Genomic DNA, 15,597 nt, shown 5'->3' with positions numbered 1-15,597 from the left:
GTAAAATGTGAAGGACATGAATTATTATTTAGTTGAAATCCACAGTCTCTTTTAAAAAAGTATTTCTGGTCATGATATAAGGAACGAATCTAATCTTACCCTGAATACAGAGCCAATATTCCTTCCTCTTTATAGATTCGAAACAAAGCATGAAACATCCCTCTATACTTTATTTCTTTGAAACGGACATCGATGCTTTGGCCTTGAACTTGAAGTCGTGTTTTAGTAAGGTCCACAGGGAAAGTGCCTATAAAGAAAAACAAGTTATTTCCAAACAGGTATACATAAGTTTTGACTAAATGGAAGATAACAACTATTTCTGAAATATGACACAGTCTTTTTTTATAACACACAGAAGTTCACCACTGCCAGAGGATAAGGGTTCTTTGTGGTAAAATGAAATGTATTAGTCTATACAGGCAGTACGACTTGCCCCATAGCTAACACTGTGGGATATAAAGTGCTTTAAGATGATCCTGATATATTATAAAGACAATGTATTTTAAATGCTGCTTTCACATACCTGTACCAATATATCATTTTATCAGTCTCTTCCCATATAAATTCCACACTTCTTTTCCCCATGAAATCTCCCCAAATTTTCATAAACACGGGAAAGTATGGACTTACTGATGCAGATGCTCTTATATACTATTATACAATTATGTGTGTGTATAGCTGGGTGTGGTGGTGCAAGCCTTTAATCACAGCATTCAGAAGGCAGAGGTAGGGGGATCATCATGAGTTCAAGGCCACCCTGAGACTACATAGTGGATTCCAGGCCAGCCTGGGCTAGAGTGAGACCCTACCTCAAAAAAACAAACAAACAAAAAAATCATGTGTGTGTGCACATGTGTATGTGTTTACAGCTTCCTAACATTATGAGAGATAAGGGGAAGATCCCATTTTGCTCTACTCATCGTGGTTCCTTAGATAATGCAGAATTAATTCTAGTAGAGGACTTGTGAGTAGGAGTGAGATTCTTGAACTAAACCTCTTTTTCTTTTTTTTTCTTTCTTTTTATTTATTTATTTATTTGAGAGCGAGACAGATAGAGGGAGAGAGAGAGAATGGGCGCACCAGGGCTTCCAGCCTCTGCAAACGAACTCCAGACGCGTGCTCCCCCTTGTGCATCTGGCTAACGTGGGTCCTGGGGAACCGAGCCTCGAACCGGGGTCCTTAGGCTTCACAGGCAAGCGCTTAACCACTAAGCCATCTCTCCAGCCCCTAAACCTCTTTTTCTTATTTCAACATATAGAAGTGGTAATTGCATGCACAAAATATATTCCAAGGAATGGATCAAGTTCTAAAACTAATAATGTTTTTGTCACTCTGGACTTGTGTAACCTAAATATTATAATATCAGAGCATATAATGAAATGTAATGAAAATCAGAGCATATAATAAAAACCTAATCAAAAGTCTATGGCTAGGAAAGTCATAAACCCTTGTGTGAAACTACTACTGTTGTTTGGCTCAACAGATATATTATGCCCTCAAAATACTTATGCCCATGTATGAATGCTGCTCTCACTTTTGGTTAGAGAAGCTTCCCTTTTCAGATGGTGGTGGCCACTGGGGAGACTCAAAACTCATTAAAATGCTGAGAAGAAGTGACATTGAGGTGTTCAGCACTGAGAGAGATCTCCATCCTATCCTCCAAGGCTCAGAAACCATTGCAGAAGAAGTGGAAAGAATGTAAGAGCCACAGGATGGGGAGGAGTGCTTTTAATGCTGTTCTCCAAACACAAAGTGACAGTTGCATTCATGACCTCACAGTGGCAGATGCTACCTACACAAGGCCTTCATAATATAAAGGCAAAAAAAAATGATAACAGTAAAATGAAAGTGGAAGGCCAGGCATGGTGGCGCATGTCTTTAATCCCAGCACTCGGGAGGCAGAGGTAGGAGGATCGTGGTGAGTTCGAGGCCACCCTGAGACTACATAGTGGATTCCAGGTCACAGTGGACTACAGCGAGACCCTACCTCAAAAAAAATAAATAAATAAAAGTGGACAGAAAACTAGCAGCAAAGAAGAAAGTGTTCAGTGGACAGGAGTGATATAGGAGAGGAAACAAAGGAGAAAAGGGTGAGAGGGTATTATGATCAGGATACATTGTGTATATGTATATGGAGGTTGTCAGTAAAAACTTTAAAAGAACAAAGATTGGTAGATTATAGTCATTTATGCAGAGTAAATGAAACACATGGAGAATTTAATAATCAAAATATAAAAATATTTCAAAATTAAAATAGAGAGGAACCTTGTCTGATTTTGTTAGCTGTCTTCTATAAAGGGAGAGAGGTTTGAAGAAAGAAGTTTTGATATTAAGAATGTCATAAACCTGGGCTGGAGGAATGTCTTAGCGGTTAAGGCACTTGCCTGCAAAACCAAAGGACCCAGGTTTGATTCCCCAGGACCCATGTAAGCCATATGTACAAAGTGGCACATGTGTCTGGAGTTTGTTTGCAGTGGCTAGAGGCCCCGGTTCACCCATTCTCTCCATCTCTCTCTTTCTCTCTCTCTCCCAAATAAATAAATAAAATACTTAAAAAAAAGAATGTCATAAACAATTTAGCATAAGTGAAATACCATCAGCATAGGACTACAGAAAAAAACCTTTATCATATCCAACTCTTTCATTGTTAAGCATAGCAAATTATCAAATCACCTATCAAAAGAGCTTCCAAAGTTTCACTTGCCATGCCATTAGTAGTACTTTCTCAGCAATATTTTTGTTTGTTTGTTTGTGTGTTTTGGTTTGGTTTGGTTTGGTTTGGTTTTCTTGAGATAGGGTTTCACTCTAGTTCAAGCTGACCTGGAATTCACTATGTAGTCTGAGTGGCCTTGAACTCACGGCAATCCTCTACCTCTGCCTCCTGAGTTCTGGGATTAAAGGCGTGTGCCACTACTACCGGCTCTCAGCAGTATTACTTGGTTTTGTTTATTTTTATTTATTTATTTGAGAGCGACAGAGAGAAACAGGCAGATAGAGAGAGAAAGAGAGAGAGAGTGGGCATGCCAGGGCCTCCAGCCACCATAAACGAACTCCAGACGCATGTACCCCCTTGTCAGCAATATTACTTGATGGCTGACACTAATTCTTTTTTTTAATTTTTATTTATTTATTTGAGAGTGACAGACACAGACAGAAAGACAGATAGAGGGAGAGAGAGAGAATGGGCGTGCCAGGGCTTCCAGCCTCTGCAAACAAATTCCAGACGCGTGCGCCCTCTTGTGCATCTGGCTAACATGGGACCTGGGGAACCGAGCCTCGAACCGGGGTCCTTAGGCTTCACAGGCAAGCGCTTAACTGCTAAGCCATCTCTCCAGCCCAAGACAATAATTCTTAAAACTAAGAGAGTAACCCTCTTTTCATTTACTCTAGTTTTCACCAAAACTGTTACCATATATAACCATCTATGGTATAAAATTCATTAGATGTGTCATTTTTATCAAATTCTTACCGAACTCGGCAACAATAGAGGCAAGGCCGCCATAAACAAAGGGTTTCCAATTCAGACCAGACATCTCATGGCTTACAGTGGAACTTTTCTGGTACTAAAAGTAAACACAAATCAGAACAAGGCACACGAGTGGAGAGCACTTGTTAGCATTTAACTATATGATTTAGATCAACAAAACTGGTAAGTAAAACAAATGCAGAGAAAAAAACACCCACCAAGTGGAATGACACAAAATGGAGAGTTCTGTTTTATGTGCTGAATGATAATGAATTTGTTCTTAAATGCCATTCTGAAGAGTAGGTATAAAATTCACACAAATACATGAATCTGTGCCCTTCATTCTCTGAAATTTCTTTAATTCATCCCATCTAGCACAACTATCTTTGACATCCAACTTGACAACTACAAGTCAAGGAAACTAGAATTAAATTACATAGGCTGAGCCATCTCCTAAAAGCAGTTCATAGTATTCAGTTAGCTTGATTCAGGTCAAAGCACAGACTCAAACCACCACCCCCTGTTATCAGCCCTCTCATTGTTCCCCTAAAACTTAACATGTGAGTTCTAGAACTACTGTTAGCTATATATATACATATACATAATAAGATACCCAATGAGGGTCAGGCTGAGCTAAGTACCATTTTACATTGCTTCTGGCTCCCACAGGAATAACAATAATTTGGACAATCTCTCTCTTCTCTCTGCCATTAAGAATCCAACCACTCAGCAGGCCTCTTCCTCCTCCCCTCTGGACTTTTAAAACACATAAACACACTATTCTGCTTGTTATGTTCTAACTGTTCAATAATGTATTCTGCTCCCACCTCCTTTACTCTTTCCCCATTGCATCCCTCTTACATCTGTCCTCTTTGATATGTTTAGCTTTATTCGTTTTCTGCCAGTCTCAGCTTCTTCTCTCTTGGATGTGTTTTCTACAATTCTGGCTTCTAGAGAAATAGCTTCCAAGTTTTTATTTGTGCTAGAATCATCTAGAAGCAATATTAAAACTTCTGGGCCTCTTCTCCAGAGTTTGGTAGTTTGAGTCTGACCCTAAAATTTGCATGTTCCAAAAATGCTAATGCTTCTAACCTTAAGAATACTGCTCCAGTCATCACCTGCTGCATATTAGTCCAACTGGAAATACTACTTTTCCTTAGCCTGGAATCTCAGATTTCTTTTAATATTTCATTTTCAGATCTTCAAATATGGACACTTTGAAATTTCAAAAGGTACTTCAAAGTAGTTTATGGTTCAAAAGATACACTCCAAAATCAGATGATCTAAATTCAGTTCTGGGTCACATTCAAATCTTGACTCTACCACTTACTATTCTGTGTGTCTGGGCAAGTTATTCAAAACTCCTCTGACTTCATTTTCTGAAAACAGTAATAATAAAAACATTATAGAATTGCTGTGAAAATTAAACTCTTTCCAAACATATACATCACCTAGAAAAGTACCTGGCATATTGTTCAGTAAGCTAGCTAATTGCAAAGAGTCATATTCAAGTAAAGATAGCAAAAAGGTAGATAAATGTTTTAGTTATAGCTACAAAAATTATTGTGGGGCTGGAGAGACAGCTCAATGTTAAAGGTACTTGCTTGAAAAGCCTAACAGCCTGGTACCCATGTAAAGTACACATGTAAAGCCAAATGCATAAAATGGTGCATGTATTTGAAGTTTGTTTGCAACAGCAAGAGGCTCTGGCATGCCCACACTCTCTTTATAAATCTATTCTGTCAACTAACTAAATAAATGTGATTTGGCAGTGTAAGAACTCTATAACATTAACAAGTTCAATAAAAAGTAAATATATGGCAGGGCATGGTGGTGCACACCTTTAATCTCAGCACTTGGGAGGCAGAGGTAGGAGAATCACTGTGAGTTCAAGGCCAGCCTGGAACTATAGAATGAGTTCCAGATCAGCCTGGGCTAGAATCAGGCCCTACCTCAAAAAAATGTAAATATATGGATCATGAAAAAAAATAGATAAAATTATTGTGGAACCTTCCTAGCAAGTGAAGTACATATAACGTATGGGTTATATTGACATATTGGACAAAAGTTAGTGAAAAAATGGTTTAGCCGGGCGTGGTGGCACACGCCTTTAATCCCAGCACTTGGGAGGCAGAGGTAGGAGGATCGCTGTGCGTTCGAGGCCTGGGCTAGACTGAGACCCTACCTCGAAAAAGAAAAAAAAAGAAAAAATGGTTTAGAGCAAAGTAGGAAGTGGTACTCTAAATATCAGCTGTAGGAAGCAGAACGATCAGTCCCTGAATCCTATGTCAGTAAGCCCATGGGTTCCTAAATTAAGTTTTCACAATTCTGAAATGATATATATATTTTTAAATCTAGCCAGATGTGTTGGTGCATGCCTTTAATCTCAGCACTAGGGAGGCAGAGGTAGGAGGGTCTCCATGAATTCGAGGCCACCCTGAGCACCCTGAGACAACATAGTGAATTCCAGGTCAGCCTGGGCTAGAGTGAAACCCTACCTCAAAAATAAATAAATAAAATAAAATAAACAAACAAAACAATTTAGGGCTGGAGAGATGATTCAGAGGTTAAGGCACTTGCCTGTGAAGCTGAAAGACCCAGGTTCAATTCTGCAGGTCCCATGTAAGCCAGATGTACAAAGTGGCACATGTGTCTGGAGTTCATTTGCAGTGGCTAGAGGCTTTGATGTACCCTCTCTCTCTCTCTCTCTCTCTCTCTAATAAATAAATAAATAAATAAATTTTTAAATAAATAAAAGAAAAATCTAGGGCTAGAAAGATTGCTCAGTGGTTAAAGGTACTTGCTTGCAAAGCCTGCTAGCCTGGGTTCAATTACCCAGTACCCACATAAAGTGACATACACAAAGCAGTACATGTGGAATTCATTTTTAGCGACAAGAAGCCCTGGCACATCCATATTCATTCATTTATTCATTATTCTCTCTTGCAAATACATAAAAAAATTCAAAAACAAAAATGGGGAGGGCTGGAGAGATGGCTTAGCAGTTAAAGCATTTGCCTACAAAGCCAAAGGACCCAGGTTTCATTTTCCAGAACCCACATAAGCCAGATGCACAAGGTGGTGCATGTTTCTGGAGTTCATTTGTAGTGGCTGGAGGCCCTGGCCTGCCCATCCTCTCTCCCTCTCTCTCATATCTATCTGCCTCCCTGTCTCAAATAAATAAAAATAAAAGATTTAAAAATAATTTTAAAAATAGGGCTGGAGAGATGGCTTAGCAGTTAAAACACTTGCCTGCAAAGCCTAGAGACACAGATTTGATACCCCAGTGCCCATGTAAGCCAGATGCACAAGGTGGCACAAGGTCTGGAGTTCATTTGCAGTGGCTGGAAGCCCATTTTCTCTCTTTTTCTCTCTCTCTCTCAAATAAATACAAATATACAAAATAAATAAAAATAAATAATCTAGAGCTGCTTCTTTTCAGCTGAGCTCATTTAATTCAAGTGACTATTATTAAATTACCTTCTTATTCCTGGAGCATTTAAAATCACTTTTGCATTTACGTTTTACATTTACATTTGATTTACAATCACCTTTCTTGTATGAAATGATAATCGTACTTAGTAGTTGATTTTATTTAGTTCTTACTTGACAAGATAAGCTTAACTGCCCTTTATTTATTGCCCCTCCACCATACTTATACTTAAATTTTACTGGCTCATAAAATCCAAGTTTTAAGATCACTGGTCACAACCAACACTGCCCCTAGCACCACCTTGCCAGTCACTTCTGATAGTAAAGTTATTTTTTTCATTTCAGTGTTAGAAATATATCTCATAAAGAAATCTTGTACCATCCTTTATTAGGTCTGATTATACACAGCCCTTCATCACACTAGACCAACTTGGAGGAGATACAGAAAAAGGAATTATTCTTTTCTCCCCAAAGAGTCCCTCAAAAAAATATTTAAGGGGCTGGAGAGATGGCATTTGCCTACAAAGCCAAAGGATTCCCGCTATACTCTCCAGGACCCACGTAAGCCAGATGCACAAAGGGGCGCATGCATCTAGAGTTCATCTGCAGTGACTGGTGGCCCTGGTGCATCCATTCTCTCTCTCTCTTGCTCGTTCTCGCTCTCTCCCTCACTCCCTCCCTCTTCCTCTCTCTTTCTCTCTGCCTCTGTCTCTCTTTCAAATAAATAAATAAATAAATTTAAAAAATATTTAGGGGCTGGAGAGACGGCTTAGTGGTTAAGGCGCTTGTCTGCAAAACCAAAGGACCCAGGTTCAATTCCCCAATACCCACGTAAGCCAGATGTACAAGAGGGTGCAAGTGTCTGGCGTTCGTTTTCAGTGGCTAGAGCCCTGGTGCACCCATTCTCTCTCTGTCTCATTGCTCTCTCTCTCTCTCTCTCTCCTTGCAAGTATATAAATAAAATAAAAATTTAAAAAACAGTATTTAGTCATCTAATGTTCTATATCTTAGCTTTCTCATTTTCTTCATTCTATACATTTTACTTCAATTACTATAGCTGAAAGCAGCAGTTGCTTTCTAGGGAGGAATATAACAATACTGACATTAATGGGCAAGCAGACAAGCTGAGTCTTAAACATAAGGCTGTATATATGCATGCTTGTTATGTCACACCTACTCTGTAGCTGTGCAGTATTTTGTGAACCTTGACGTTTTTCCTACATCTTAAATTCAGATATAAAATAATGAGTAGCATTAAGTCTATTCTCTAGTTATCTCATGTATTTTCCTCTTAAATAGGTGAGATCCCTGAAGACAGACACTGTATTCCACAATACTTTTTATAAGCCTTACCACAGTCAGGACAGAATTGAATACACACATGTTTAGTAGGTGGATTGTCCAGTGTGACATCTTTTACCTATGTATAAAGCCTGTATAAAAAAGATTATAAGGGGGGTTGGGAGGTGACTTAGCAGTTAAGGCATTTGCCTGCAAAGCAAAGGTCCCAGGTTCGATTCCCCAGGATCCACATAAGCCATATGAATAACATGGCACATGTGTCTGGAGTTCATTTGCAGTGGCTACAGGCTCTGGTGCACCCACTCTCTCTTTCTTTCTATTTGCCTCTTTCTCTCTCTCAAATAAATAATAATAAAACATACAAGCAGAGCCGGGCATGGTAGTGCACACTTTAAATTCCAATACTTGGGAGGATAAAGTAGGAAGATTGCTGTGAGTTTGAGGCCAGCTAGAGACTACATAGTGAATTCCAGGTCAGCCTGGGATAGAATGAGTACCTACCTCAAAAATAAAAATAAAATAAAAAGATTATGCAGGGGGAACCAGAAGGTAACTTAATGGTCACAGCAAATACTACACACACTATGCGCAACACTCTCTTGATTCCCAGATATTCTCTATTTACAAATGCTTATTTCTTGCTTTTGTTACAGAAAGTTACTTGGGAAAAATAACCCAACCCCTAATAAAATTGTTTTAACTCGTAGAGACTAACCCCAGGTATGGGGAAAGGACAGAAGATTTATCTTAGTCAAGATAGAAATATAACACTCTAAATGTTTTCTGTCCTCAAAAAGCAGCAATGAATTCTGAAGAGCTGATTATGAAAATCTGATAATCTGAAAAGTCATAAAAATATCCCTGAATACAACTTACACAGCTCTACACTTACTTCATAGATCTGGTCAGTAAATTGGGGGTGCTTTTCTTGGTTGTTCCTTTAAGAAAGAGTAGGCATTAGAGATTCCCAGGTCCCAAAGCAATGAGGAGCCAACAACTATTTGCATGCTAACTGCTCAGACCTAAAATGTGCTATGAATATAATTGCCATATTAAAAAAAATTACAAAATGTTTTAACACAAAGATAGTATTTGCAATCCCACCTATCTTTCCTGGATAATCAAGGAGATAGGGCAGAAGGAAAACAGAACAAATTATGGTATCTGACTTTTAAAAGTTTATAATCTGGTTGAAGAAATAAAATACTTCATTAAACAAAAAATTAACTGTTAATACTCTATAGAATACTTATAGACTATAATACTTATAGAATACTCTATAAGATCAAGAGACACACAGAGGGACTGGAGAGATGGCTTAGCGGTTAAGCACTTGCCTGTGAAGCCTAAGGACACCAGTCCAGGCTCAATTCCCTGGGACCCACGTAAGCCAGATGCACAAGGTGGCACATGCATCTGGAGTTCATTTCCAGTGGCTGGAGGCCTTGGCGTGCTCATTTTCTCACTCTCTGCCTCTTTCTCTGTCTGTCCTTCTCAAATAAAAATATAGCCGGGCGTGGTGGCGCACGCCTTTAATCCCAGCACTCGGGAGGCAGAGGTAGGATGATCTCCATGAGTTCAAGGCCACCCTGAGACTACACAGTTAATTCCAGGTCAGCCTGGACCAGAGAGACCCTACCTCGAAAAACCAAAAAATAAAAAATAAATAAAATAAAATAAAAACAAACATAAATAAATAGACACACAGAAAGGGATGCAATCAGCCAACGTTTCAATAATTCTAAAAGGCTTTTGTTTATTGATGTTTCTGAAGCAGGGTCCAACTGTAGCCCAAGCTGATTGGAACTCAGTCTGTAGCCCAGGCTGGCCCAAAGCTCACAGCCACCCTCCTATCCCAGCCTTTGGAGTGCTGGAATTAAAGGTATGCACCACCACACCCAGCTACAAAAAGGTTTTGGAGGTGAGAGAGCTTAAATTGGGCCTTAATGGAGTGCAGGGTGAAGCTGGATGAGTAGGTATGGGAGACAGTTTGGGGAGGAGGAAGAATGCACAGACACAAATGTTTGAACAAATAGACCATGTGAAGGTAGGCATGAATACAGCTTGTGCTGAGAAGAAATTGAAGGATCCAACCAAAATATACAATACACTCATTAGCTGAAAGAAGTAAAAGGAACAAATTATACTTAAAATCTTGAAACCATGTTGGTGAAGACATATTCAGTATTTGTTTTATTTGTTTACTTTTTATTTATTTATTTGAAAGGAGAGAGGGAGAAAGAGAAAATGGGTGTGCCAGGGCCTCTTGCCATCACAAACTCCAGATGCATGTGCCACCTTATGCATCTGGCTTTACGTGGGCACTGGGGAATCAGACCCAGGTCCTTAGGCTTTGCAGACAAGTGCTTTAAGCGCTAAGCCATCTCTCCAGGCCCATATTCAGGTTTTTAATAGGCGAGAGACTTGAGGAAATCCATTGTATTTTAAAGAACGGTGCATTGTAAACAGGAAAGGCAGGGGGCTAGCTTAGGGTGATGTAAAATGAGCAGACAAGAATGCCTGCTGGCAGTAAGGTTAAACTGCTTAAACGGAGACAAAAGATACTTCCTGATGTAAAGAATGAAGAGAAGGAAAGAGTTCGTGACTACGCTAAGCATCTCTAGGCTGTGGGGGCGGGGGCAGCAAGGAAGCAGTGTTAGAAATCTGGAAGTATCCCTGATGTTGCCTTTTCAGGGAAACTAATTCATGTTGAGAATAGCTATCATCCCAATCAGGTAACTGAACTGCATTTTAACAGATGCCTTCAATGTCTCACAAGCGACAGGGGGACAGAAACTGACGGGGAGCATCTTTCAACAGCATCCCTCACATCAATACAATGGAGGTGTTTGCTTACTCCGCTTACAATCACAGCCGCCGTTGCAAACTTCACCCTTAGAAAAATTAGGATTATTCCGGGAAAGATACCCATTCACCCTCTGGGTAGCAGGATCTTGCCAGTTCCTCGGCTGTCTCAGAGCGAGTTCGTAGAGAGAAGGGAGGCGCCTGAGGAAGGCGGCCTCCCAAAGGGGTCGAGGAAGCAGTGCTCAATCGAAGAAGTAAAGCCACCGATGCCAGAGGAGTGAAAGACAGGGAAGGGACTCAGCTGAGGGGAGAGAGAGATCAAAGGACCGTTAAGCCCCTCCCAGGCCGGGAAGCAGGCCAGCCCGGCCCCCGCGCGGCCTGGCGCGGCCCAGCCCCCGCTCCCCAGCCTGGAATTCCAGGAGCACCCCCTCACCTGCTTAGGCTCATCCGACGACTGGGAAACCGAGGCTTGGACGATCGGAAACACCACCGCAACGCCAACCCGGAAGCATTGAAACCAGCGGAAGTAACCATAGCGTCTCCACAGCAACAGTGGCGCAGACATACTGACTCCGCCTCCTCCGAGGCTGAAAAAGAAGGCGCGAAGAGCGAGAGCTGCAAAGGGCGGAAGGTTACGGGAGGGTGTGCTGGCTGCGCCCAGGTCCCGAGTGGAATGCCAGATTTTTCAAGGGGCTTAAGGTCAAGGAGCTAAGGCGTGAGGATTTGGCACCACCTACTGCATTTAATGTGTTCGCCAAAGGGGGCGCCTTGTCACTCACCCACCCACCCACATGAAGCAGATGACTAAGAAAGGAACGCGAAGGACCCGGCTGACAGTGATTGACGAGGTGCGAGGGGGCAGGGCAGCCTTGCTAAATGAGAACACAAAAGGAGGGTCTTTGAAGGAAGATGGGGCAAACCGGTTTTTAAATTTTTTCTTTTCATTTGCATTTTGTTTATTTGAGAGTGACAGAGAGAATGGCTGTGCCAGGGCCTTCAGTCGCTGTAAATGAACTCCAGACACGGTGCCACTTTGTGCATCTGGCTTGCATGGGTCCTAGGGAATCGAACCTGGGTGCTTTGGCTTTGTGGGCCCCCGCCTTAACCGCTAAGTCATCTCTCCAGCCCCAAACAGTTTTTAAGAGTGAGAAATGAGGAGAGGAGCTGAATTGAGAGGCCAAGCAACCATCACTAAATTCAGTAGAGCTGGGGAGATTTCTCAATGGTTAAGGAGCTTGTCTGCGAAGGCTAATGACCTAGGTTCAATCCCCCAGTACTCATGTAATCCCAGGTCAACCTGAGCTACAGCAAGATCCTACCTTGAAAAACAAACAAACAAAAAGCCATGGGGCTGAAGAGATGGCTTACCAGTTAAAGCATTTGCCTATGAAGCCTAAGGAACCAGGTTCAATTCCCCAGGACCCATGTAAGCCAGATGCACAAGGTGGGGCATCCACCTGTAGTTCATTTGCAGTGGCCAGAGGCCCTCTCATGTACATTCACTCTGCCTCTTTCTCTCACTCTCTCAAATAAATAAATAAAATGTATTTAACATTTCTATTTATTTATTTATTTGAGAACAACAGGCACAGAGAGACAGAATGGGTGCACCAGGGCCTCCGGCCACTGCAAATGAACTCCAGATGCATGTGCCACTTGTGCATATGGCTTATGTGGGTACTGGGGAATCGAACCTTGAACAAGGGTCCTTACACTTCACAGGCAAGCACTTAACCACTAAGCCATCTTTCCAGCCCTAAAATGTCAACCAAGCTCTGTGTGTGTGTGTGTATACTCGCATGTGTTATCTTGAGGCATTCTTGGAAAAGAATCTGCTCACAATCTCATTCAGACCGTGGCTGAATTTATTTCCTGGCAGCTGTAGCACTGAGGGCTTTAGTTTCATGCTGGCTATTGGCCAGAGGCTGCCCTCAGCTCTGGAGGCATCCCTCAGTTACTTACAGTTCAGCCCTTTCCAGAAGCAGTTCATACGGTCGCTTGCTTCTTCTGTGTGAGAGGAGAGCAAGAGCCTAAAGGTATAGTTTCATTAATGCAGACCATAGTGAAACTATTAATTTATGACAAGTACTATGCCCATTTTAAATTAATTTAATTATTTTTTCTAATACATATAGAGTCTATCCAGATATAATACCACTGGCCCACAATCATGGTATTCATTAAGCTGAAATAGAAAGATGGCAATTTCAAGGCTAGCCAGACAAAAATATGAGATCTTGCTTATGGTAGTTTGAATAGATGGCCCCCAATATAATCGGTTTTATTTGTTTTATTGTTTATTGTTTTTATTGTTTGTAGTTTGCATCTGCAGCCACCTGACTGGAGGCAGTGTCACTGGGTGGATCTTAAGGTGTGGTGGTGGGTTTCAGATTTCAATCTAAAGTTATGTAAAGTGTGCCTAGCTGGAGTTCCTGAAGTGTGCAATGGCTTTTGGCTTTTTGGCTTATGCTTCTCTCTCTCTGCTTTGTCCTGTGAAGGCAGGCCAGCTTCTTCTGCCATTATGGAACTTCCCCTGGATCTGTAAGCTTCAATAAATATCCCTTCCTCCATAACTGTACCTGGTCTGGAAGTTCATCTCAGCAAACCTGAATCTGTCTGCTACATTGCTGAAAGGAAAAAGAGGGTTGGACAGATGGCTTAGTGGTTAAGGCACTTGCCTCTAAAGCCTAAGGACCCAGGTTTGACTCCTCAGTACCCACATAAAACAGATGCACAAGGTAGCATATGCTTCTGCAGTTTGTTTGCAGTGGTTAGAGACCCTGGTGTGCCCATTCTTTATGTCTATCTGCCTCTCTCCCTCAAATAAATAAATTAAAATATTGAGGGTGGAGGGATTGCTTAGTGGTTAAGGTGTTTGCCTATAAAGCCAAAGGACCCAGGTTCGATTCCCCAGGACACACATAAACCAGATGCACAAGGTGGCACATCCATCTGGAGTTTGTTTGCAGCAGCTGTGAACCCTGGTGCACCCATTCTCTCTCCTCTCTCTGTCAAATAAATAAATAAATATAAAGATATTTTTTAAAAAAAAGGGCTGGAGAGATGGCTTAGCGGTTAAGCGCTTGCCTGTGAAGCCTAAGGACCCCGGTTCGAGGCTCGGTTCCCCAGGTCCCACGTTAGCCAGATGCACAAGGGGGCGCACGCGTCTGGAGTTCGTTTGCAGAGGCTGGAAGCCCTGGCGCGCCCATTCTCTCTCTCTCCCTCTATCTGTCTTTCTCTCTGTGTCTGTCGCTCTCAAATAAATAAATAAATAAAAATTTTTTTAAAAAAAAGAACCTAAAAAAAGGGCTGGAGAGATGGCTTAGTGGTTAAACGCTTGCCTGTGAAGCCTAAGGACCCTGGTTCGAGGCTCGATTCCCCAGGACCCACGTTAGCCAGATGCACAAGGGGGCACACGCGTCTGGAGTTCATTTGCAGTGGCTGGAGGCTCTGGAGCACCCATTCTCTCTCTCTATCTGCTTCTTTCTCTCTGTCTGTCGCTCTCAAATAAATAAATAAAATTAAAAAATAATATAGCAGGGCATGGTGGTGCCCACCTTTAATCCCAGCACTCAGAAGCCAGAGGTATGAGGATCACCATGACTTCAAGGCCACCCTGAGACAACGTAGTGAATTCCAGGTCAGCCTGGACTAGAGTGAAACCCTACCTCCAAAAATAAATAAATAAAAAATATATATTTAAAACAAGATAAAAGAGGGTTGGAGAGATTTCTTAGTGGTTAAGGCACTTGCTTGCAAAGCCAAAAGTCCTAGGTTCAATTCCCCAGTACCCTTATAAGCCAGATGCACAGGTGGCACATGCATCTGGAGTTCCTGGCAGTGGCTGGAAACCCTGGTGCACCCATTCTCTCTCCCCCCCCTCTTTCTCTCTCTCTCCAATAAATATTTTTTTTAAAAAAAGAGCTGGGCATGGTGGCACACACCTTTAATCCCAGCACTTGGGAGGCAGAGGTAGGAGGATCACTGTAAGTTTGAGGCCACCCTGAGACTACATAGTTAAATCCAGGTCAGCCTGGACCAGAATGAGACCCTACCTTGAAACCCCCCCCCCCCAAAAAAAAAAAGAAAAGAAAAACATACACTTTACACATAGAACAGATTAAAGGAAGTGGAATGGCCTAAGTGAGGTCAATGGAAGAGATTGAGTAAAAGAAGGATGGGGGAATGGTTAACCAAATTCAAGATATTGTGACTAAGCCATATGAAAACTTACTTTTTTGGATAATGGCACAAACAGAAGCCATAGACTGTTAATAGGAAAATTTCAGTTTCAGAGATGGGATACCTTCCAGTGAGTTGTTGGCCAGGGAGGTCCTTATTGCCTCAAAACATAACAGGCTATTGCCAAGGCTTGTGGTTTCACACCATAAATAGATGGTAAGGCCCTATTGCTGAAGACTCCACATGCCTGGGCTGCAAGGTCACTAAGAAATCAACCTGGAGCTAAGCTGAAAACCTCCTTCCTGTAGACCAACCAACTGAAAGCCAGAAAAAGCTGTACTGCATACAGCCCTATGGGAGACAGAAGCCATCAGCAGTGAAAACAGTAGACACTGTAAGCCTCAAGTTTG

At 41.7% G+C, this 15,597-nt stretch overlaps 1 protein-coding gene across 7 annotated transcripts in view; it reads right to left on the bottom strand.

Annotated features, from left to right (window-relative positions):
* Slc25a14 (solute carrier family 25 member 14) overlaps nucleotides 1–11,570 on the bottom strand; it is a 44,870-nt gene extending 33,300 nt beyond the window's left edge. Inside the window, exons 1-6 of one of the 7 annotated variants that reach the window (XM_045140476.1) lie at nucleotides 11,439–11,514; nucleotides 11,058–11,306; nucleotides 9,093–9,138; nucleotides 4,797–4,845; nucleotides 3,470–3,563; nucleotides 100–247 (exon numbers count right to left, since the gene is read on the bottom strand). In XM_045140476.1, the coding sequence (XP_044996411.1) occupies nucleotides 100–247; nucleotides 3,470–3,533 (212 nt within the window). In that variant the 5' untranslated portion in view covers nucleotides 3,534–3,563; nucleotides 4,797–4,845; nucleotides 9,093–9,138; nucleotides 11,058–11,306; nucleotides 11,439–11,514. Of the gene's footprint in view, nucleotides 1–99; nucleotides 248–3,469; nucleotides 3,564–4,796; nucleotides 4,846–9,092; nucleotides 9,139–11,057; nucleotides 11,307–11,438 lie in introns of all 7 variants that reach the window. The other 6 variants (XM_045140478.1, XM_045140477.1, XM_004653963.3 and 3 more) reach the window with 6 other exon arrangements.
* Between the last annotated feature and the right edge of the window lie 4,027 nt (nucleotides 11,571–15,597).

The sequence above is a fragment of the Jaculus jaculus genome, chromosome X (assembly GCF_020740685.1).
Source record: "Jaculus jaculus isolate mJacJac1 chromosome X, mJacJac1.mat.Y.cur, whole genome shotgun sequence".
NCBI classification, from domain to species: Eukaryota; Metazoa; Chordata; class Mammalia; order Rodentia; family Dipodidae; genus Jaculus; species Jaculus jaculus.
Note: the sequence above shows the minus strand (reverse complement) of the source record. Positions and strands in the feature narration are given on the sequence as shown.